The sequence below is a fragment of the Pantherophis guttatus genome, chromosome 16, assembly GCF_059756535.1.
Source record: "Pantherophis guttatus breed Tessera chromosome 16, ASM5975653v1, whole genome shotgun sequence".
In the NCBI taxonomy this organism is placed as follows: Eukaryota; Metazoa; Chordata; class Lepidosauria; order Squamata; family Colubridae; genus Pantherophis; species Pantherophis guttatus.
In genome coordinates this window covers 19796765-19821085 of record NC_142078.1, presented here as the reverse complement: position 1 = coordinate 19821085, position 24321 = coordinate 19796765, and the positions used below count along the sequence as shown (strand labels likewise).

The 24321-nt window shown below is 52.6% G+C and overlaps 1 protein-coding gene across 5 annotated transcripts; it reads right to left on the bottom strand.

Moving 5' to 3' along the window:
- Positions 1-138: 138 nt before the first annotated feature.
- GLT6D1 (glycosyltransferase 6 domain containing 1) lies at positions 139-21129 on the bottom strand. 5 transcript variants are annotated; one of them, XM_034436204.3, is made up of 7 exons: positions 20960-21129; positions 7067-7153; positions 5360-5398; positions 4007-4060; positions 3735-3794; positions 2772-2909; positions 139-2568 (listed from the first exon to the last, which is right to left on the bottom strand). In XM_034436204.3, exons 1-7 carry the CDS (start codon positions 21070-21072, stop codon positions 1875-1877), a joined length of 1185 nt encoding a protein of 394 aa, XP_034292095.2. In that variant the 5' UTR covers positions 21073-21129; the 3' UTR covers positions 139-1874. The 5 variants fall into 5 exon arrangements, with proteins under 5 accessions (XP_034292095.2, XP_034292092.2, XP_034292096.2 ...); XM_034436201.3 differs by lacking the exon at positions 20960-21129 and adding an exon at positions 15935-16511; XM_034436205.3 differs by lacking the exon at positions 20960-21129 and adding an exon at positions 11809-12041.
- Positions 21130-24321: the final 3192 nt, after the last annotated feature.

Genomic DNA, 24321 nt, shown 5'->3' with positions numbered 1-24321 from the left:
ACCTGCTGGACTTCACCCTTGGCTCACCTCCTCCCCTCGTTGAAATTCAAAACCGCTTCGGCGTTTTCCACCTCCTCTGAGGGTGAGACCTGTGAAATTCCAGCCACCATCCTCCCCACTTCAAAAGACTTGCCAAAATAAGATTTGAATTTATTGTTTTGTCATTTACAAGGCAATAAATTGGCAAAGGTAACGATTTCTAAAGGTAGTTAGGGAAGCCAGCTTTCTAGGCCTATCACCTGCACAAGGCCAGTTCATAAATCTCCCGGTGGATGGCAGGTGTATTTGTGTGTGGTAAAACAAGGCGGAGGGCCCTTGTGCCGGCCACTTTCTTGACGGGACCTTCGAGATACAGAAGGTTTTGAAACCGGATCCCTGAATACTCAAGGAGGCTCCATCAGGGTGCATGTAGAGGTCGGTGGGGCAGGCCCAGGGTTTGAGTTCCCTCTTTAGCTCAAACAAGGCCTCAAGCAGCGTCCCTGTGCAGGCCGGTCCCAAACCTTTGTGCCCACAAGGACGAGAAGGAGCCGGACTTTAAACTACAAAAGGGAAAGAATGGAAGGAGGACCGGCGTCTAATTTTAGATCCCATCAATCCAGGGGAATGCACCGTCAAGTACACACACAGCAGAACATGGCTTGTGCAAATGAGCTCAGAAAGTGAGGCGGCAGGCAGGTGTTTCAACAAACAAAGGTGAATCAAGCACCTTGGCAGGTGCAAGAGGGACAAAGCGCCCCTCCGTCCTGTCCTCTGTACCGGCACGGGAATAAAAGCAGCAGCTTTTGTTCAATTTGGTCCAGGCTGCCAACTTTGGTTGTTATTGGGATGGAGGAGAGAGACAAATAAGCACCTGTTGTGCTTCGATGTGCATATTTGAATCCCCAGGGGAGGAAAAAATAATCCCCATTTTGGAAAACGAAGCTTTGGGGAGGAGGAGGAAGGGAGATCCTGACCCATTGGCTCAGCGTGGCTCCCTGAAGCCCGTTTGAGGAGGTTCCCCCAGGAGATCTGATAGCCGAAGGACCTGAAAAGAGGGTCTGGGGTCTCCAACCTTGGCAACTTTAAGACTTGGGGACTTCAACCAGCAAAGCTGGCTGAGGAACTCTGGGAGTTGAAGTCCACAAGTCTTAAAGTTGCCAAGGTTGGAGGCCGCTGGTCTGGGGGCTTCCTCTGCAGACCCTGCCTGCTGTGTAAAGATTTGCCACTTCCTGGATTCTTGATGTCTGTGTGTGGGGGTGCGTCCTCACTGAACTCTTGCTTTCCATCCCCAACTTCCCCTCCCGTGTGGGAGTGAAATCCTGCCCTGCCCTGCCCTGCCGCCCTATCTTGGGATCACCAGGGAGGTCTCTGCGTGCCTGAGAAGAGTCTTGCAACGGGAGAAGGGCCACTTGAGGGAGGAGCAGAGAAAAGTTCCAAGCACCGAAAAGTGAGAAACTGTACAAAATCTAAAAGAAAGGATGGGGAATGCCCCAGCTGTTTGGTCTACATTCACTTGTTCTGGGGTTGAAAGGCATAAAGGTTTAAATGTTGAGGAAGCCCAGTTCCGATTCTGTCTTTGAGCCAAGAGTCTCTCAAAAGAAGGGGAGCTGAGCCACACGACCTCACACCACAAGTTGTCATGGATGATGCAGAAAAATAGGGAGGGGCTCACAGAGACTGCCCGGAACAGTCTGCTGCCCGATGTTGAGAGAAACGAAGTGAGCAGGAGGGGCCGTAGAAGGTGGCAGAAGACAGCTGGACGCTTCCTCACTGTTGCCACCTGGGTCCCCGGCTCCACCCTCTTCTGCAGGGGGTGAAGGAGTGAGGCTCAGCCGTGCTCTTCACGTGTCCTTGGCTGCAGGCCAGCTCTGGTCTGTGCAAGGGGTTGGGGCCGGTCAAAAGTTGTTTCTGACCTCTTGGTATTCTTTAGGCATCCAGGACAACTTTACGTTATGGATTTGGGACTGGGAGCCGATCTTGTAGTCCCAGCAGTACTCGGGGGAGAGCAACTTGGCGGGTTTGTTGAGCAGGAAGTACTTGTTGAGGTGGCTCTCGTCGTGCCAGATGGCCTCCACCTTCTGCTCCTTGTCCCGCAGAATGCCTTGGTAGCACTGCCGGGTGAGGTTCAGCACCTGCAGCGGGGCGCCCCCAAAGACCGCTCCATGGTAGTAGTAGTCCCCCTCTTCATACGAGATGTGCGCGGCCGACTCGGGGCGCCTCTCATAGGTGAAGGCGCTCCTGTCTGCGTTGTAGAACCAGGCGTGGAGCTGGGCCACGGACGTGTCAAGGGTCTCCACCCCATAGTGGCTTTGGAAGATCTGGTCGACGTCCATGCAGAAGAGAAAGTCCACCTCGAAGCGGATGTACTCTTCGATCAGGTCCCCGATGGTCTTCATCCGCATCATGCTGACGTCTTGCCAGCGGTCCTCCTGCTTGACCCGGAAGAGCTTCAGCGTCCGCTGGGGGCCCAGCTTGACCTCGGGCACTTTGGAGAGGTCATCGATCATGATGTAGAAGATGACCTTGTGGCCCGTCATGAAGAAGGTGTTTGCGGAAATCAAGAAGCCCTTCAGGAATTTGTCCAGGTACCTGGATGGGGAAAGCAAACGCGGCAGGGATGAGGGGGCCTCTCCAGTTGCTGCAGGTTCTAGCCACCACAACCCTGCCCTCGGGCCATCTGAGCCCCACCAGAACGACCGGAGTCCTTGGACGGGCCTCTCCGGACGTCTCATTCTCAGCAAAAGACCTTCCTCAGCAAAACCGGCCGGATCAGGCTGGACGAGGACACTTACTTCCCAATGGCGAAAACGGTCAGTCCAACGGTGACCTTCTGCCGCTTGTAGTGATGGTTGAGGGTGGCGCTTTCAAACGTCCCATCCCACACGATAGGGGCTGACCACGGGCTCAGGGTGGGCACCTCTGTCCGTGCGCTGCCCGGGGCAGAAAGAACACTGATAAGGGTCACTCCCTGGTCATCTTGGGATGAGCTGACTCTCACTCAGCCCCTCCACCCACCACAAAGCAGCCGTCCAGAGAGTGGGGGGGGGGCAGCTGGGCCAGCAGGGATCCCCCGTTTTTCCCTACTGGAGATATGAGGCCAGGGAGCCTCTGGTGAGAAATCCCAGGCTGAAAGAAGGGGGGCCTTGGCTGCAGCTCTCCAACCTCATGTTAAAATGTTTACCAGGGAGTGGCCGGAAGCGGGAAACGTTTGGCCTTGCAGCATGCTGATTGGAGCCAGATGTTTGGGAAACCTACTCCTCCTCGGGATTTAATTTAAAGCAAAACAAAGCAGGAGCCTTTCCCCAGCTTCCTTTCCCTGCATTTAATTTGAGCAGGCTATTTTCAGCCAGCTGGGCTTCCAGGTGAGGCTGAGCGGAGCGGCTTCCAAGCCGAATCGGCCTTTCAGCCAAGCGCTGGTTGTCTCTTCCAGCTGAGCCGCCACCCTGGTACCTGACACTTCAGGTGGAAGGAACCTGGCGGGGTTTTGCCCAGGAGACGGGCAAAATGTCTCCTCCCCTGCTCTGGTTTTGCAGGTGCGAGAAGCTCCACTTGGGTCTTGTGCTGGCTGGGGAGATGCTCCGCAGCTGCACCTTCGCTCCTTGGGAGATTCTAAGCCTCTGAAAGTCTCCTCCAAGAAGTTTCTCACGGTGGGTTAAAAAGCCCCTGTCTCTTAGAAACGTTTGACTGTGACAGGAAAAGGGGAAGCCCAGTGAAGGCCGCCCCGTCTCCCTTTCAAGTCCAAATAGACTTCTTACCTTGGGTGAAACCAGCTGCTCAGCGGTATCTCTCTTGGTTCTTTGGTTGAATGCTCATCTCTGTAATAAAGGAGAAGGGAATCGGAACGCGGTTTGGCAGTGGTGCTTTTCCAAAAGGCAACTGGACTTTCTTGTTTCCCCCCCCACTCCCTTTCCTTGAAAATGTTTCGCTTCTCATCCAAGAAGCTTCTTCAGTTCTCCAACTGTCTTTTGGAAAAGCACCTTTGGGACAACCGTGACGCGGATGATTGAGAACCTCTGCAATCACATACCCATCTTGTGGCGAAGGTTGGCTGTCACACGGACCCGCTGGGTGTGTCACCTTTCTAGAAAAACGGAATGAAAAAGATACAAACTGATCCTATCACCATCGGCTGTCAATCAGGCAGCCAAGTTTCTTTCTTTAAAAAAACAAAAAAACAAAGGCACCTCTCTTCTTGAATTCATTGTTTTCCTTTCTGGTCTGTTGACTTTCTTTCCAGTCAAAGGAATGCTTTTACACTCTCTTTTGGCTCAAATCCCTTACGTCTAGATTTCTTATTCTTCATCACGCCAAGGAAATAATTTGGTGCCAAGGAAACTATTTGGGCACGTTGCAATGTGGCTACAGGGGAGGCTGGAATCCGGCATGGCTACCTGGGGGTCTGTTTGACTCCTCCGCTGGGCAAGAGTTAGGCCCTTTTGCTGGGGGGGGGGGGAGAGTGGACTTCAGCAAGCCTGGGGGTTTGGCAGGACAAGGGACTGATTCCACCCACACCCCCAGGCTGCTGCTCAGCAGAGAGAGGGGGGAGCAGCACTCTGCTGTCACGCTGCAGGAAGAAGTGAAGGTGTACCCTCTACACAAGCTCCTCCCCTAAGAACAGGGGGCTTCCTGGCATCACCGGGGGGGGGGCAGGGAGTCTCGCCGGCATCTATCTTATGCTATTGCATCAGTCATTCATCAGTCCCGGCAGCTGCCGCTCCCCACAGCACCCGTTTTGCAAGCTTGAAAGCCCTCCATTGAGAAAGGTGTCTCAGTGGGTTTCTTTCCTGTTGTGCAAAACTGCACAGTGATTGTCAGCTGCGTGCAAAAGTTCCCAGTCCCTCTGGGAGTGGAAGAGGGGTCAGTGGGTATACCAGAGGCAAATAAGAGGCAGCTGGCCGTCTGCCACCTCCATTTTCACTCTTTAAGTAAGGAGGATGCCCAGGAAAGGAGAATTGGGGCTGCCAGTTACTCGCTGTGGCAATGCCTGGTGGAAGGAGCCACAGCCCACATGCCAGCGGGAGGAGGGTTACGCAGCAGCAGCAGCAGCAAAAAAAGATCAGCAGCTGTTTTGAAAGCGCTCTGTGAGCATCCAATGAGACACGGTGTCCAGGGTGCCAGGGCAAAATGCAGCAGCCCAATTGAGACCCCGCTGCCCCTTCGCAACAAGGAAAGGGGAGATGAGCTGAATGCCCATTGGCACCAGAGGGCAGTTGCAAGAAAGGCCACGTGAGGCTGAATCGGTAGCACCTGGATCCTTAAAGCCTGGGGCGGTAAGATCTGCCTGGCAAGCATCGTCAGGAGAGGCGTGACTCCTTTTGGGCGACAGGCAGCATCACAAAGAGACCGGAGCCAGCAAGAGCAACGGCAGCAGGGGACTTACTGGGAGCCGGTGCTGTCCATCCGGGTTCCTTTCTCGTCCCTGTTGAAAGGAGAACAAACAGGCCTTCTGACTGTCTCAAGGTCATCTGCTTGTAAATACCAGGTAAACACCAGCCAACAATGACTTTTCCCTACTTGGCTGGCACAGCGCCTGTTCGTGGGCAGAAGACGTGCCCTCTGCAGAAGCACCCGTGGCCACTTGCAACGCTTTCCAGGCCAGCACCAGGAACGGTGCTCCTAATAGATGACTGGATTTCTTTTGAAACTTGGCTCGAGGCTCATGAATTAATTAATTAGGGCATCTTTCAGAAACTTCACAACCCAACCGTCTCCATGCCCAAGTGGGGCTGGGAAGCTCTCGCTCTGGAAACCTTCAGCGATGCCCTACAAATGCGCGGATGGCCTGGAGCCTCCAGAACTCCAACCTGACGTGGTGCTTGGCTGAGAACTGCCCGGGAACTCTCGTCCAAGACATCTGGATGATCTCTGGACAAGCATGAGGAGACAAACGGCTCCTCTGGAGAGAAAGCAGCTCTGAGGTTGCTATGCAACCCCTCTGTTTCCACAGCCACACACACACACACACCCGTTCCCCTTCCCTTCCTCCGACCATCTCCTTGCTGGACGGGCCCGTTATGTCTGCAACCCCTGCAGCTGATCTGGGGGCGGTCTTTGAAAAAAAAATTATTTTATTTCTCATAAACATATTGTACAGTCTCTTATCCATTGTTGATCATACATATACTCTCCACTTTCATATTAATTCATTCTCCATCCTGAAAAAAATTGAAATATATTCGGGGTTGCTCTTCTACCATTTCTTCTCCCTTATTTTACAACAATCCTCCTTCTCCTTCTCTCTTTCCCTTCCCTCCTTTCTTCTATCCTTTTCTACTTTCTTCTTTCCTCCCCTCCTTCCCCTTCCTTTTCCCCACTCCTCCCTTCTTCCCCCCTTTCTAACCTTCTCTCCTACTCTTTTTTTTCCTGGGGGCGGTCTTTGGTTTAAGGAGTTGGATAACCGGAAAGCGGCAATCAATCCAACCACCTTTAAATTTGGCAGAGGAGAACTTCTCATTGTCCCTCCATTCCAATATGGACACACATCAGAGGGAATAGATTGCACCATCAAGTGTTCCCGGGAGTGTGTGAGATTTCACATTGAAACCAGGCGGGTGTGTGCAGCCTTATGTAAGCCTTCCTCAGGAGCAGATCTCGGCTGTTGAAATGCTGCGTGCCAAACACAGGTTTGATCACCCCAGAAGGCTGTGCTGATGTGCAACATGCTGAGTTTCTGAGTCAAGACGTTGGGGCTGCACTTCCACCTTGTGCTTCTCTCCACAAAAACCGCCCTGTGCCTGGTCTCTGCCACGTTCGATGCCCGGCATGAGTTTCTCCTGATCCCTCCCAGCTTCTTCATCTGTAGGGTTCATTGTCTCACATTAGTGAAGTGCTAGCTGTTCAAGGTGCTTGATTGCCCCATATTTATTTGCTAACAATTATGGGAATTCTTGATTCTCTTCCTTGTTGTGCTCAAAATACGGGGAACGGGATCTTCCCGGATGAGTCTGCCTTAAAAGGGGGATGGAAATAAGGCACAGCCGGGCTGGGTTGGCCTTTGCCGGAATTGTTGCAAAAGAAGTTGGCGGAGCACCTTCCTTGCAAGAACGGTAAACTCAGTTGGCATTTCATGGTGTCCTGACTTTCTTACCTGTCCAGGTAGGTGAAAATGGCCAGCGATAAAAGGGCGAACAAGAATATCCATAAGAGAATTGCCTTCCCTTGAGACAGTGTCATCCTTGATGGGAAGAAAGAGTCGGGGGTTAGTCGGAAGCGGATTGTATTCCCAGACCGAAGCCCGGACGCTGATCTGAGAGGAAAGGGAGAGGGATAGCAGCCCAGCCTTCCTTCCTTGCCATCTCCAGCGAAGGCAAAAAATTTGCCCGGTGGATTCACTTCCCTACAAAGGAAAAGGCTCTGCCCACTCGAGGACTGGCACCTACCCTCGAGAGCCTGAGAGCAGCCTTCCTCAACATCCGGCTCTCCGACCCATCCCAAGCCGCGCTGGCTGGGGAGGATGGGAGCTGCAGTTCCACAGATCAGCCTTCCCCTATCTTGGGGGAGAATGTGGCAGATCCGAAGAAGATCTGGGCAATACCTTGACTTCGGCCTCCGGGAGCTCCGCTCTGCTCCCATCAAGATACAAGGCAAGCTTTGGTGTGCTTACTGTTCCCTCCAGCTGCATTTAAGGGCTCTGCCCTGCTCCACCTTCAGAAAGCTTTTGGAAACTTTTTTTTCCCCTCCACACCCTCCTTTTCCTCTGCACCTCCTCTTTCCAAGGGAGAACCTGCCCCAGGGCCTCCTCTTCCAGGATCCGCCTCAGGAGCCACCTTTGGGGTCTAAAGACACGACCCCCGCTGCCATTTTTGGCACGTCCCTGACCAGCGGGGACCGTCAAGGCGGCCTTTACCTTTGCTCAGGGGATCCTATGCAAAAACAGCATTAGTCGCTCTGGGGCAAGCTACCACAAGTATCTCTGTGTCCTGAAGGTAAAGAGCAGCCCGGAGTCTCGGCTGACTTTAAGAAGAGGAGCTGGGAGGCCGGACACATTTGGCTTCCCCGGGGAGGGAGGGAGGCAGCTGCTCTTTGAGAAAAACACAGAGATCCCAGCCAGGCCAGAGGCTGTTTTGTGGCTGTTTGATGGGGGAAGGGAATCCCCTTCCCGCTCTGCCCTTGCCTCTTTAGAAGCTCGCAGGGCCTTCTGGAAGTGGGGGAAACTCCCTGTTTTTACCCCCAAAGTCTACAACAAGCTTGGGGGGGGGGTTATCTGTGGCGACCCTGAACCCAAGCCTGGGAAAACGTGTGTTACCTGCTGAGAAGTACCAAGGATGCTCACAGACTCTTCAACGGTCATAGACCATGGAAGAACCACTCAATTCTAAACTGCCATGCGAAAGTGTTCTGAGAGGTTGATGCTGTGGCTGCCTTTTGGGCTTCCTTGGCCAAAAGCTTCATAGCCAGACCCTCCCTCCTTTCCTCCCTCCCTTCCTTGGCTTGCCAGTTGACCTTACAAAGGGGGTGCACGTTCCACCGTCTAGATGGGCAGAAGCAGCCTTAACTGCACCTGCCTGGCAATGCACAGCATTGGGCGAGGGTGGGCCACATTCCTGGCAGCCGAGCTTCAGCAGATGCCCCTTGTTGAATGCCTCCATCTCTCTTTTCTCTCAAGGAGAACTGGCATTTTGGTCCCCCTTGGGCACTCCAGCCCTCCACCTCTTCAGGGCCCTCCAAGTGGGGAGTCCGGATCCTTCAGCCACATCCTCTTATTATTTATTTATTTATTTATTTATTAATCAAATTTCTATACCGCCCTACTCCCGAAGGACTCAGGGCGGTGAACAGCCAAGATAAAATACAGATAATACAAATATTTTAAAAATCCCTTAAAATTATTAAATATTTCGGCCGAAACACAGATTAAAACACCCAATTATAAAATCACAAATTAAAAAATTTAAAAAATTTAAAAGATGGGAGTTAGGCCAGGCCAGCTTGCTGAAATAGAAAAGTTTTGAGAGCACGGCGAAACGTGCGCAGGTCCGGGATCTTCCGTATCTCTGGGGGGAGCTCGTTCCAGATGGTAGGTGCCCCCACAGAGAAGGCTCTCCCCCTGGGGGCCGCCAGTCGACACTGTTTGGCCGACGGCACCCTGAGGAGCCCCTCTCTATGGGAGCGTACTGGTCGGTGAGAGGCTATTGGTAGCAGAAGGCGGTCTCGTAGATACCCCGGTCCGATGCCATGGAGCGCTCTAAAGGTGGTAACCAAAACCTTGAAGCGCACCCGGAAGACCACCGGGAGCCAGTGCAGCTCACTCAGGAGGGGGGTCACATGGGAGCGCCACGTCGCTCCCATAACCACCCGCGCGGCCGCATTCTGGACCAGGTTGAGCCTGAGTCTGTTTCTCCCCATCCAGATCCGCACGGCCTCCAGGCACCAGGACATCACTTCAAGGGCATCATTGGGGTGGTCCGGGGTGGAGATGTACAGCTGAGTATCATCAGCGTACTGGTGGTACTTCACCCCGAAACCACGGATGATCTCACCCAGCGGCTTCACATAAATGTTGAACAGAAGGGGCGAGAGGACCGACCCTTGTGGCACCCCACATACAAGGGGCCTCGGGGTCGACCTCTGCCCCCCTGTCAACACAGACTGCGACCGGTCAGAGATAAAGGAGGAGAACCAACGTAGGACGGTGCCCCCCACCCCTAACTCCTCTAGCCAGTGCAGCATGATACCATGGTCGATGGTATCAAAAGCCGCTGAGAGGTCTAATAGGACCAGGACAGAGGAACAGCCCCTGTCCCGAACCCTCCAGAGATCATCAACCAACGCGACCAATGCCGTTTCCGTGCTGTACCCAGGCCTGAAGCCCGACTGGAACGGATCCAGATACGACGATTCATCCAGGTACTGGGGAGCTGTCGCGCTACCACACTCTCAACAACCTTTGCAACGAAGCGAAGGTTGGAGACTGGACGATAATTTGCCAACACTGCCGGGTCCAGGGAAGGTTTCTTGAGGAGAGGCCTCACCACCGCCTCTTTCAAGGCGGCAGGGAAGACACCCTCACTCAAGGAAGCATTTATAATCCCCTGGAGCCAGCCTCGTGTAACCTCCCGAGAGGCCAGCACCAACCAGGAGGGACACGGATCCAGTAAACATGTGGCTGCGGTCAGTCTGCCCAGTATCCTGTCCACGTCTTCGGGCGTCACAGAATCAAACTCTTCCCAGATAATACTCACAAGACCTGCCTCTGTCCTCCCCGCTGAATCTACCCAGTCAGAGTCCAGATGTTCCCGAATCTGAGCGATTTTGTCATACAGATACTGTACAAAATCCTCGGCTCTACCCTCCAAGGGGTCCTCCCGTGCTTCCTGGTGGAGCAGGGAGCGGGTCACCCTAAACAGGGCGGCCGGGCGATTATCTGATGATGCAATAAGAGTGGCAAAATAGTTATACTTCGCCACTTTTATCGCCACCAGGTAGGTCTTAATATGAGACCTTACCAGTGTTCGGTCAGATTCAGAATGGCTGGCCCTCCAACCACTCTCCAGGCGTCTTTTCTGGTGCTTCGTCTCCCTCAGCTCCTCGGTGAACCAAGGAGCCAGGCGAGATCGACGCCAGGTCAGAGGCCGCAAAGGCACGACCCGATCCAAAGCTCCAGCGGCCGCCCTATCCCAGGCGGCCACCAGCTCCTCAGTCAAGCCGTGTGCTAGAGCCTCAGGAAATGGCCCAAGCTCCGTCTGGAACCTATCAGGATCCATCAGGCACCTGGGGCGGTACCACCTCAATGGTTCCGCCTCCCTGCGGCGGGGTGCAGCGGTTCGAAGGTCAAAGCGAAGGAGGGAGTGATCTGACCATGACAAGGGCTTGATCACTATATCCCCTATCTCAAGATCACTCAACCACTGACCAGAGACAAAAACCAGGTCTAGCGTGTTTCCCCCCGTGTGAGTAGGGCCATGAACTAACTGGGTCAGGTCCATGGCCGTCATGGAAGCCATGAACTCCCGAGCCACCTCAGATGCCTCACTGACGGATGGCAGGTTAAAATCCCCCATGACCATAAGCCTGGGGGTGTCAACCGCCACCGCGGCTATAACGTTGAGCAGCTCGGGCAGGGCTGCCGTCACGTGGCAGGGAGCCAAGTACGTAACCAGCACACCCATCTGCACCCCATGACCCCACTTCACAAGGAGGGACTCACAACCAGCCGTCTGAGGAACAGTGACCTCCCTCGGACCAAGACCTTCTCTAATGACAACCGCCACCCCCCCGCCCCTCCCCTGTGTCCTCGGCTGATGGAATGCACGGAAACTGGGTGGGCACATCTCAACGAGGGGACCCCCCCTCCTGGCCCAACCAGGTCTCCGTAATACCCGCCAGGTCCGCTCCCCCCTCCTGAACAAGATCACAAATGAGGGGGGCTTTATTTACCACGGACCGGGCGTTGCACAGCATCAGCCGAAGGCCCAGGGCCTGAGGGTCTGTGCAACCTGGGGAATGAGGGGAGCATTGGAGGCCGGAGCGCGCCACCGCTTGGAGCCAGCGGGCGTGCACTCCCACAACCTGATGTGGCCCCCTGCTCCCGCCATATCTGCCCCTCCCACCCACAGTACTGATGTAATGACCATCCATAACACAAGCTCTAACCCCCTCCTTGACCCCGGTTCCCGCATCTCTAGTGCCGTGCTCTTCAGCCGGCTCTGGCCTCCTCCCCGACAGGTTCTCCCCCAAACCCACCGAACCCACCCCCCTCCCAGAAACCTTTAAAACCTTATCTAAAAATTTCCCCAAAAAACCCCACAACCCCCTCCTCGCCGCATGCCACCTCTCGGGATTCCAAAATCCGTCATCAAGGTAGGCCCTCGATAGTGAGGAGGGCCAAACCTGTGAGAGGGGGGAGTCTCGCAGCGCAAGCAGGTCAGCAGCTGTAAACATCGCACAAAACAGAGATGGAGAGTCAACCGGTCAGGGCTTCATCAGATTGTCCAATAATACTGGGTCAAAGTAGATCTTCATATCAGGAGCTGGTTCACTGCCCTCTCATGACAGTGAAAGGGGCCAGTGCCATCCCCCCACGTCTGGAGGATAATTATCCCAGTCACCCTCTTACAGTGACTGGGGCAGATGACACCGACAATAAAGTCACAATAGTCCATCCTTTCATCTGGCGGATGACAAACAGCCCCCTCAGCACCTGCACACCATTTTGCCCAGTTCTCCTCCAGTTCGGGGTCGCACAAGAAGCCAGCAATTTGTAAAGTTATTAAAGACAGTGATGATAATCCCACAGGCACAAGTTCTTCCCTGGGGCGAAAGTAGGGATAGCAGACAAAAAAACCCAGTCCAAGTCCAAGGGTGGGTGGCCATCAAAGGCCAACACCCACACATACCTGGGGGAAGAAGGGGGGGAGGAGAAGCCACCCGAGGCGACCGATAGAGCCCTGGTCAGCCTCCCGCCTCTCCCGTCCCAAGACTCCCCCAAATCCCCAGTCTCAGCTCTGATGACAAACAAACCCCGGATAACAGGGGTCAAGGCTCAAAAAAGAGCAGATGGTAATCCTGAGGGCAAGGCAAGGCTGTCCGTATTCCCCCATCCACCTGCTGCAAGTTCTTTCCTCAGCCGGATGATCCGTGGCTGCCATTGCCTTCCGCCACCGCCGCCACCACTGCCGCGGCCGGCTCGCAACCGGCACCCTGGGCTCCCCATGGCGCCTCCAGGTCCCCCGAAAAACGTCAGGAGAGCGTCCCAGAGATCCGTGAGGGGCGAGGGGATGAAGGGCACCTCCAAGCCGCCGCCGCCGCATAGCAACGCCGACCGCCGCCGAACGCTCCAACTTCTACTCCTCCCGGCGCTGACAAGCTGGAAACAGCTGTTTTTAACAGGCCGCCGCCCCATCACCCGCGGCGGCTTCAAACAGCGCGTCCCGCCCTGCCCTGATATTCCGGAGGGCGAAAAAGCCCTCAGCAGGCAGGGCGGGCATTCCCCTCATTGGGACTGGAGCCGGAGATAGTTAAAGCGGCTCCCGAAGACCCCTGACACCAGCGACCTCTCCATCTCCTCCGCGGAGCTCAGCCGACCGCCGCCATCTTGGGACACGCCTTAATGTTATCCCTTGCTCAGTGGTCTCCTTCCTCCACCTTTGGGCATCCATTCCTGCCCAGGGCTGAGCCCGGGTGTTGTGCCAACCAGCCTGGTTAGTGAATGGGAGGTTCGGCCATCACACGAGGCCAGCCATGCTCCCTCCCTCGCCTGGGGCCCAGCTTGGGCACCTTCTCCCTTGCCCCTTGTGCCTCTCCTGGAGAGCGATGGGGTCGATTCTGGGCAGAGGGCTGAGAAGGGAGGGTTGGATTTGGGCCATATCTCGCTTCACAGCTCTGGATCAAAGGCTGGCAACACAAGGGGGATCCTGGAAGGGCCGAGCTTGTTAAGCAGGCTCTGGCTCAGCTCAGGCTTCTGTTTTGGAGGGCCCCAGCACAGGTGGAGGCTCCCGGATCCTCCTTCCAAAGGGCCTCCTCCCAGCTCCTCTCCTCAGCCTGGCTGCTCCTGTGCCTCTAATGGCCACTTAACCTGCTCAAATACCCCCCGTGTTTCCTCCTTCCAAGGAAGAGCACCTGAATGCCGAGGGACTGAGAAGCCAGGCTGGGTCCCCCTGTTCACGAAACCAAACAGAAACTCCAATGTTATTTTTGGCTGCCTTTTAAACATCTTGACTAAAGGTGGCCCTGCTTTTACACGAACGCACCTCGTCCGAGTCGGTTGGATTTGAAGGGCCTCCAAGGTCCCTTCCATTTAAATCATTTTGTTATCAGTAATGTTGCAAAGCCTCTCTTGCCCTCCATCTTTTAATGTTTTCAATGCTTTTTTTTTGTTTGTTTGAATAGATTTTGAGAAGTGGCATCGCCAAGGAGTTTTGTGGACAAGGTTGGTGAGTTTTCTTTGTGTGCATCACTCACTAGTATTTCACTAGCACTAATAATTTATAGTCCGGCTTATTTCCTGACAGGTTATTTCCTGGCAGGATGTGACTTGTCTGAGGAGAGGGCTGTCTTAGCAACCTTCATGTTTTGGGGAAGTCCATCTTCGTCTAATCATCCAGTCTCCCCCAAATAAATCAAACCTATCTCATTGTGGCCAATCTTTCCTTCCGATCAAATGGGCAAGAATGGGCCTGTTTCCCTTTACCTCCAGACTCCCTACAGACACCTTCCTTGAGGGGTTCAGAGGCTCTCTGCTCATGGCTTAAAGGGGGGAGGCAGGGAGCTGTGCCCAAGACCCCGAGAGCAACAGCAAAGATAGCAGAGGGCAAAGGTATTCCCACAGCAAGCTGCTGTGGGAATAGGATGAATGGGGGTTCCCCAGAAGAGATACTGGCTGGGAACCATGGTCCTTTCCAGACTCCCTGCAAGGCTAGGCCTGGGGGCAGGAGCGGTGGGGGGTGGAGGGGAAGCAAGGGGGCCTTCAGAGCCAGCTCTGCCCACAACACCATTCAGGGCCATAAAAACACTCCTGGATGTCCAGATCTCTGGCCTTTGAGCCTGATCATCAAAAGACCCTTGCCATCAATTGACTGGCCAGCAAGTCTTGGCCCCATTTACTTGGCCTTATTGGACCCAGGCGACAGCAGGATCGCTCCAGAGCAGTGGTGGGTTTCAAATTTTTTTACTACCACTTCTGTGGGTGTGGCTTGGTGGGCGTGGCATGGTGGCTGTGGCAGGGGAAGGGTACTGCAAAATCCCCATTTCCTCCGGATCAGCTGGGACTCGGGAGGCAGAGAATAGATGAGGCTGGGCCAGTCAGAATTTTTAGTACCAGTTCTCAGAACTACTCAAAATTTCCGCTACCGGTTCTCCAGAACTGGTCAGAACCTGCTGAAACCCACCTCTGCTCCAGAGGTGTTTCTTTTGAGGGCAAAGAGGAAAGGAGGCTGGCTGGCTGGCTGGGCCACCCCCACCCCAAGGGCTTTGCTTTAGGACCCCACTTAAAAGAGTGTGGAAGCTCCTTGGCTGAATTGGTCTCATTAGCCCTTCTGTCTGTCTTAGCCGCCAGTCCTGAACGTCCCCCAGCCCTTGGGCCAGCCCCCCACCCCAATCGGCAGGGCAGTGGGCTGGAGAACAACAACTAGGAGGGCCAGGAGGTGAAGTTGATCTCCTGAAAGGGAGGCCGGTTAGAAATCAAACCAAGAAGTATCTGCAAGTTCCATTTCCTCGCTTAAAAAAATAAAGTTTTCCTAGTGTGCCGTTTTATTAGTCAAGTTTCCTCTCAAGAGCAAAATTTCCTGCCTCAGGCCATTTGAAGCTATTCCCACGGGGAAACCCCCAAGCCCTCGCTCTTAAGCAGGGCCTGTCGGGAGGGCAGGTTGGGGGGAAACAATAACAGCTCACATTTACCAATGAGGCAAATATATCCTGAGATCTAAACCCAGGTTTTAAGAGGGAAACCTGCAAAGTTCTTTGTCTTTCTTCCCCCAGTATGTCCATTTTTAAAATACAAAAACCTCCACTTCTTCCTACCCTAATTATGAAAACATTTGCACATTTTTATAAGTTAATATTTTTAAAAAAACAACCTCCCAAATGCAACTGGAACTATCTCCAAACTTTTAAGACTCTCTTATAGTGCTCTGAACTCCATTCCCTGCTGTTAAAAACAGAAAGTCTGCCTCATCCGCTGCATCAGCCAAACTTGCCATCTTTCTCCATCACAGGCCTCCTAATACTCCCATCACTCCTGCGTAGTCCATGAAGCAGCACAACCTTTACTTAAAGAATCCAGAGGGGGACAAAGAGAACAGACTCCGCTTTTGTAAAGCAAGCTGGGTGGACAAAGATAGGAAAGCAGGGGATACGACAAGAAACAAGGCGTAGCCATTACTTAAAACACGTTTAAAACCAAAACACAAAAGCAGGCGGATAACCGGAGAAGGAGAAAGCCGAAATGGCTGCTAAACCAGAGGGCAGGGCAGGCAAGCGTCAACTTCCAAAGTAAAATAATTTTAGAGCACGTACGCACCGTATGGCGAAGTTGACCTCTCTGGGTTGCAAAAAGAGAGGGGGAAAATAACAGGCAGGGTTTGATTCTGCTGAACTGGGCAGATTTGCACAAAAGGAAACCCTTCCAGCTTTTTCTGTCAAAATCAAGCCCTGTTTTGTTGTCCCGGGGTGAGTCTCCTCTTCTGGGTGCATCGTTCGGAGCGCTTCCCAGAGAAGCTGGGGAAGAGGGAAATGGTCAAAAGCAGAAGTTGGGCAGCCTAGGAGTCAAAGAGCCCTCAGAGGAAATCGGTTTGGAGCGTTTTCTTCTTCTCCTGCGCTCTTTCACTCCGTCCCGAGGCCGCCTGCCACGTTTCCATGTTTTTTTTCTTGCAGAAAACTGGCGAATGCAATTCCTATTGGTAAATCTTGAGATCGGGAATAGAGAGTTGGAAGGTGGAGCCGCTTTCTTCTGGCTCAGAAATGCTGTTTTGACAAGGCAGCAGAGAGGGGTGCTCCTTGCGATTATCCCTCACGAAGGGGGGGGGAGGGAGAGGAGGGTCTTGCGAAGGAAGGGAGCAAGCAGGCTGCTTCATGTCCGGATGGTCTCGCCTTAAAATGATTCGCCTGCATCTAGACCTTGATTGAGCTGCGATCAATCAGTTTGGTTTCCTAATACTAATCAAGAGCCCATCCTTCCCCCTTGCCTTGTCCCTCAAAACTGAAAAAGTCAACAGCTGGGGGGGGGAAAAAACCCCCATGACTTCAGATTTCTGACCCCCTCAATTTTGGAGCTGAAATCTTTTGCCATAAAGCCACCCGGGTCCTTGGAGAGCTGAATGGCTTGAAAAGGTTCAGGAAAGGAAAGGAGAGTGATGGGGAAAGGAGGCAGGCGACGGATTGACTTATTTTGAATACTGAGCATTGGGCTGAGAGGGGGCTACTGTCCCCCAACCAGACTAAACCAACAATTGGGCTACTTTATGAATGATAAACTTTTCCAAGGCTCTAGGGACCTGAATTTTGCTAAGCAACTTCTGAATGGTTAATTAAGCTTTGGAAGGAAAAGCCCTTCCCATATCCAGAGGATCCCGCTGCTGCCCCCAAAGTCGGCCCAGGGAAGATGCGTGGGTGAGGGTCTCTGGGAAGGTTCCCACCACCACCACCACCACCACCAGCCATCCATAGGAAGCACTACTTGCCTTCCCCACAGATGTTGTAACCCCCGACCTCCTCTGTAAATTGTCACAGACATCGCAGAGCATTTCCAAAGTCCAGAGAGGCTGCTGTTAAGAAAGCCTCCTTTTTAAAATCTTCTCCCCCTCCCCCTGTTTCGAATACCCTGCCTGTGACGGATGTGGGTGTGTGCAGGGTTCAAATGCTTGCGGAATTTTTATGCCTATAAAAATTTTAACTGGGTGGTTTTAACTCAGTTAAAGCAGGTGATCCTTCTGCCAACTGCAGAGAACCTCTTCCTGGTTCTGCCTTGTAATCCATCTTGGGCAGATTTGCAGACTGGAAAGAAAAAAAAAAGTGTCTTCTCTTCATCCTGACCTAAAAATATTTCCAAAATACAAAAGAGAGCCCCGAGGTTCTCAAAGAGCAAACAGTAACTAACACTGTCAGAATGTACTTCAGTTTTAAATACAAAATAGCAACTTGAGTTTATTGGGGAGATGTTGCATACAAGAAAGTTTGCAGGAGGTTTATTTTGGGTCTCCTTTTTAAAAAAATCAATGGGGTTGGGGGTGGTGGGAGCAAGGTAAAAGTGCATTGGTGGGGTCCTCCTAACGTGGCCCAAAGAGGCTGGCATCACTCCTTCTGTGCAAATCTGGGCTGCGATGGGGGCCGTCTCCGGAGGCTTGGCCAGCCTGCAAATGCACGGCATTCTCTGCCCCCTTACAAATGGGACTGTGGCTGCCTGTGGTGCAAAGGGAGGGGCTCAGCCTGTGGCCCTCAGATGCCCCTTCCTCTTCTGAGCCCTCCTCATTTCCTCCGAGGGTTGAGGTAGCTTAGTCAGCCTCCCTAAGGTCTCCTTACTAGGAGAAAACCCCTCCCAAATTCAGCAGATCACATTATTATTATTATTATTGGTTAATCTTTAGTGAGATTCACAGCCTTTGAGGCTGGTTAATAGCTCAGCAGCTCGAGTCCTAACCAAGGACCTAGGAACTGTTAAGGTATCGTCGGAGGATGTAAGCTGTTCCGAGTAAGGTGGTTTTTTGTAGAGTCAAAATGTTCAAGTCCGGCAAATTTAGAATTTCTAAGTAGCGGGATAGCCCTTTGGGTATTGCTCCGAGGGCTCCAATTACAATCGGGACAACACGCGATTTCTTTTTCCACAGTCGCTCAACTTCAACTTGCAAGTCCCGGTACTTTGTGATTTTTTCTTGCTGCTTATCTTCAATCCGTGCATCACCAGGTATTGCAATGTCAATGAACCATACTTTTTTCTTTTCAACTATGGTTATGTCAGGTGTGTTGTGGACCAAGTGCCTGTCAGTCTGAATCCTAAAGTCCCACAAGATCTTGAGTTTCTCATTCTCTAAAACTTTCTCAACCTGATGTTCCCAGTGGTTTTTGCTGTACTCAAATCCAAACTTCTGGCACAATTTCCAGTGAATGATCTTAGCAACACGGTCATGGCGTTGTAGGTAGTCAGTTTGTGAAATTTTGCTGCACCCACTGATCAGGTGGTCGACTGTCTCATCTTTCTCATTGCAGAGGCGGTATTATTACTATTACTATTACTATTACTATTATTATTATTATTATTATTATTATTATTATTATTATTATTATTATTATTATTATTACTACTACTACTACTACATTCTATAGCCCTGGCCTTGGTTAGTCCTTCCTCCTTTTGCACAATGTCAAAAAAAAGAAAGTGCATTTCTTATTCAAAGAAAATTTGGTGGCACGACCACTTTAAGGAGCGAATTGGCTTTGGGGACTCGGAGTCCCTTTCGATCCTGGGAAAGGATTGGGAGTGGGAGGCCTGCTTGGCTCCCTATGCGCAGGTGTGTTTCTGAGGGCCTCCCCAGAGCTGAAAGCATACTTGGAGGGTCAGCCTTCCAGGAGAGGTTGAGGTGGCAGGGAAACAAAGGCCCCTTCAGCCTTTGAGAGCCCAGGACACTCCTGGCTGCAGAGAATGGCACAGGTGAGCCCACACCTTTATGCCTGGAGAGGTGGGGGCTTCTGGCAGCTGCCAAAAGCACCTCTTAAACCTGCCAGGGAGACTTTGGGGCGAGAGGGAGCGGCCTCCAAAAGAACCGTGTGAGTCTTGGCTGCTGGACAAGAGAGCCTTCCTTTCCTTTCCTGCCGGCAGGGCTTTCTGGCTACCTGTGAGCCACCCCAGAGAGCTGCGGTGGGAAGCCTGATCTTCTAGGTTCTTCCTTTGAGTGGGGAGTCAGGGAGGGCCTGGAGGCTTTGGGCTTCTCTCAGGGCACGTTCCCCCCAGGAGGTCACCTTTCTGTTCCCAGGCTCCAGGCCCTCGGCTGGAACCGCCTCTGAGGCTTTGGCAGAGTCTCCAGGGAGAAGGAGCCCAACCAGGCTGAGGCTTCACTGTCCTTCCTTTGCTCTTTGCTCCAATTAGGTGCACATTGTGGTAGCTGGAAGGCTCCCCGTCTTTGGCAGGAAGAGCCAGCCTGGTTCCCAGGCAGCCAGCCACCTCCTTCCTTAGAAGGCCGCTTTGACCTCATCCTGCCTTCTCCATCCAAGGGCCAGGCTGCTTTTTGCAGGACCGAGGGCCTTCTGGAGGAGGGAAACGTTCCCCCCCACTTGCCAAAAATGCAGATGGTCCAAAGATCAGCAGAGCAGGGAGAGGTCCAGTTGATTTTGAGCGGCCAGAGGGGGAGGGGGGCTCACTAACTCTGCTCTCATCAGCCCTGAATAGAAAGATTGAAGCCCAGTTGCAAATATTGGGCAGCTGGAATTATTACTTCCATGCAAAGGGGCGCAAGGCGTAGGTGCCTCCAGCATAGTCTTCCGGTGCTGCTTCATCCTCCAATGTGAAGACCGCCCCCCAAGCTCTGCACCCCTCTTCCCTCCCTGCCTGCCTGCTCTTCTTTCCCTGAAAGGAAAACAGCCCTTGGGAAGAAAAGGGCCCAGTCCTTCCCCTGCCCACTTCGGCTTTCCATTTTCGGCCTTTGCTGTGGCCACTTTCCCTCTCCCCACCTTGCTTGAACCCCTGTATTTGAAAAGAACATTTTGTTATTTCTTGGAGCTTGCAGAGGAGTGGCCAGCTGCTTGCACACAGGACTCTGGCAGGGAGGAAGGAAAGAAGGAAGGGAGAAAGTTGGAGAAAGGAGGCCCGTGCACCCACGCACTCTCTCCCCTGTGGGAGGAAAATCACTGCCTCAACAGCCTCAAACTCCACCTTGAGGCTCAATCCTTTGCTTAGCCGCTTTAAACCAATGTACGTAAGCGTGTTGAGTGGGACAGAGACAAAGCTCGGAGAAGAGACGCCCCCCCCCCCTTCAACCTCAACAAAAGCAACCCCCCAAGAAGGCTCCATCGTGGCACATCAACGCATCAGCTAAAAGGAGGAAAACACACTTTCCCCCCCACTTCAAATCCATATCCGGATCTCTCTACATCAAATCACATTCCCTCAATCCCTCCACTTGACTTTCTCCAGCCAAGTGCCCATTTTATCCAGAAGGATGTTAAAACTGCTCCCGGGCCCAGCTGAAGATTTTGGGCACGTCTGTTGAACCCCAGCCTCTAACGACATTCCCAGATGGTTGAGGCAGAGTCAAAATATCAGCCCCCGAGAGCAGGCGGGGTAGAGTGGGGGTGGCCCAAGAAGGGGTGAGCATGTGCATGGATACATATGTGTGCAAGAGAGAATGCGCTGGGCGGGGGTCACATTTCACAAGCACTCAGTTGCCCCACAGAGCAAAGGGATGGGGACGGCCTGGTGACTTAAAAGCAGCTTGCCATATGTCAGTGCAGAGAAGAAAGAAGCAGGAGAAAGAGAGAGAGAGAGAGAGCTTCCTTGGCACACCAGATCTCTGGTTTGGGATCCCAACCGGCAGGGGAAGAAAGAATGGGAGCAAACCTTGTCGGGCAGCATCTGGGGCAGCACCCTGGTCCTGGGGAAGAGCCGGACCCACTTAATGGTCTTCGTCCCAAGCTGAACAGACGCCGGACACTGCTGGACCCAGGCCACATCTGGCTTTTTCTGCCCAGGAGCAGGAAAGGCTCTCTGGGCTGTGGGCAGGCATGGGTGGGTGGGTGCTTCTCTCTCGCTCTCCCGCCTGCCAATCATTAACCCCGGCTCAGCAGCACCTTCAGGCTGGCATCCTGAGGGTGATTTAAGAGGCTGGCATTCCCTCCGGTGGGAGGAGGAGGAGATGGAGGAGGTGGCTCAGATGTTCCTCTCCTGGCTGAGCAGGCAATTTGGCCCATGGGGAAGGATGGAGCTTGGGATATCTGTGAGACTCACAGCTCTGGTTGAAGGGAGGAGGAAACACCAAACTCCCTTGCAAGTTGCAATAAATAAAGAAATAAATGAAATGAAACCGGCACACCAGAAGGGCCGCTGCGTTTTCTCCTTGCGAGGGAAACACCTCGTTTTTAAGATCACAAAGACGCTTCGTTTTATGCAGGAAGCCTGACCTGAAGCAGCTGCAGGGGGACCAAGCCACAGTCAAGCTATGGGGTTTTTTTTCCCATGCTTGCCTAATGTTCCTCAATAAAACCACGGGTCAGTCCTGTGTTTTTATCCTGAGGAGGCAACGAGCCTCCCTGGGTGAAAGCAGTATACCCCAAGCCCTCCGCTCTAGACACACCTGCGCAAGGGCTCACCTAGTGAGAACCCACCGTGGTAACAGGGACCAAATCATTCTTGAAACTTTGCCCATCTTCCTCCCAAACTCCAGGAGGAAAAACTATCCAGGTGCATCACGCGAGGAATTGGGAAGTTGTTCCAGCCGTTATCTGTTCTTTACTTGATGGTGGTTTTAAAAGTAGGTGTCCACTTTTCCTCCCCTTCTGCTCTTCTGGCCTTCCACAAAAATAAAATGGGCGACCCAGGAGGGAAGAGCTGCGCCTGGGACTTCTCGGAGCTGCTTTGCAGGAAGCAGCCCTCAGAGCTTGGGGCTCTGCACCCCCAGGAGCAGCGGCCATGTGGCGTGGAGCTTCCATGTTCTGAAGCAGCCAAGCTGAGAGCGCCAGGCTCTGGGGAGGGCAAGGCCGCCAGCCAGGCCAGGCCAAAGCCAACTTGGAGAGCTTTTGGGAGGTGTCTGATTGGCAGGTGGTTACTGGAGTGGCTCAGGCGGAGGATCTGAGGGACAGGAAGGGTCTTCGAGCCCCAGATAAGCAAGACGCTGCCCACTTGTAGGGCTGTTATCCAGGCCCCTGGAGTGGGCGGAGATGGGCTGCCCTGCCCTTCGGCCTACCCCAGTGCTCTTGGTTCCCGGCCCTCAATCTCCAGAGTTCAGCCCTGTCCAGCTCTCTGCCCTCTTCACTTCCCAGCCTGCTACCTGAGCACCAGGTGAGGCCAAGTGAAGCCCTCCCGCTTGACAGGAACCCATTGTCTCTGCTCCCAGCATTCTTGCCCGCCACCTTCTGAGGGTCTCCAGAGCCCAAAACAATTACCAAAGGAAACCTGACAGGCAACCGACCTGGGTGTGTTCAGACTGTCCCGTTTGCATAGAAAGGTTTTGTTTTGGTAGCTGAGATTTGGGAGAGGCAGAAAAACTCACAAAACGACTCTGAAAGGTCAGGGTGGATGTTGTTGTGGGCCCCCGTGCGTCATCGCGAGACCCTCCCCTCGCGGGATGAAAACTGCTATTGTTGGGCGATGTGCTCAACCAACCGAAGTTGGGTGCAACGGCCAAACACATTACTTACAGACCGACTGTGAGTAAGTTCTTGCCTCGCCTTGCTTTCTTTTTTTTTCTCAAGAAAGTTTTTATTTTTGTCTCTCATAAACGTCATAAACAGTCATTTATCCACCATTTTTCATTCATCTTATCTTTTAACTTTCATTTTTAATTTTTACTTATTTGGGGCTGCTCTTTTACCGTTTACCCTTCTTTATTTTGCCACAACCTTTTTTCTTCTCCTCCTCCCCTTCTCTTCCTTCCTCTATCTCCTCCTCCTTTCTTCGTTCTTCCTCTCCTCTTTCCTACTTCCCCTTCTCTTCCCCCACTCCTCTCTTCTTCCCCCTTCTAAACTTCTCTCCTACTCCTCTTTCCCCTCCCTTTTCTTCCTCTCCTTTTCCCTTTCATCTCTCTCTCCCTCTCCTCTCTCCTCTCTTCTCCCTTCCTCTCTCTCTACTCCTTCCCCGATTTTCTATTTATCTCTATTTTCATTTCAATTTCTTATTTGATTAGTATTTATTTCTATTTCATCATTTGTGTACATTTTTATAATACTCACTTTTTCCCTTTTACCCCCCCCCCTTTCTCCTTTTACCTTTTCTCTATTTATTTTAACTCCATACCCTTATTCGTATTTCCTTTCTATCCACTCGTAAAATTTATCCCATGTCCTGAAATACATCGACTCCTCTTTATCTTTTATCCTCAATGTTAATCTATTCATGTCTCTCTCCTTGGTTTCTGGGGAGGTTCTCATCTTGAGAAAAATCTCATCTCCAAAAAAAACCCCCAAGATTGTTGAACTTTCTGCTTGCTTGAACTGTTGTATTTCATGGATTCTTCTTCCTCTTGTGCCGTGTCCGTCATCAGACGTTGGGTGATCATGTTGGCCATCCTATTTTTATCAACAGCCGCACGAAAAAGTGCTGCTGAGTTTTGCCCAAACCGGTCCCTTAGATTTTGAAGCCACGATGTTCTTCTTCCGCCTGGACCTCCTTTGCCTTCCATCTTTCCTTGGAGGGTTAAGCGAAGGATGCCGTATTCTTCCGGCATCCCATGTCCCAAATATTCTAACTTTCACTTTTTAATGGTGAGGATTGGATGATTTCCCTTGGTTTTTCCCAGGCGGCTTATCACCTCCTCCTTTCTGATTTTGTCAACCTAGCTTATATGTAACAGTCGCCTGTAAATTCCACCTTTCCGGTCTCTTCGAGTGGCTAAGGAAAGCCAAAATCCAGTGGGGCTTTGGGGGGGGGGAGAGAGGCGGGAGCCCAATTCCGCTTCAGCTGTGCCCCCTAGTGGTCAGTGGAAAAGTAGACTTTTCCCAACTTGGATTTCATTATTGTTTGTTCTGATAACTAACAAACAATAATGAACACCTGGTTTTAAGGTGGATGTTTCCAAAACGTTGCACTCAGGGAAAAGCAAGGAGGAGGAGGAGGAGGAGAGGGAGGAGACCCTTGGATTTGTCTGACTGGAAACCAAGTCTTAAGATGCAGCATCCCTTTCAGTCTTTGGCGAGATGCTCGTCCGTGCCGGCCCCCCAGCAGAGGGCGCTCAGACCCCTTTCATGGACAGATGCAAGCCAGCCAAA

Excerpts from the sequence above, each read along its gene's own strand:
- GLT6D1 (XM_034436201.3), bottom strand. The coding sequence starts at position 16,107 with ATGCACCCAGAAGAGGAGACTCACCCCGGGACAACAAAACAGGGCTTG. Across the intron at positions 7,154-15,934 it reads GAGGTCAACTTCGCCATACG|GATGACACTGTCTCAAGGGA; the intron begins GTGCGTACGTGC and ends CTTCCCATCAAG. Across the intron at positions 2,569-2,771 it reads ACCGTTTTCGCCATTGGGAA|GTACCTGGACAAATTCCTGA; the intron begins GTAAGTGTCCTC and ends TTCCCCATCCAG.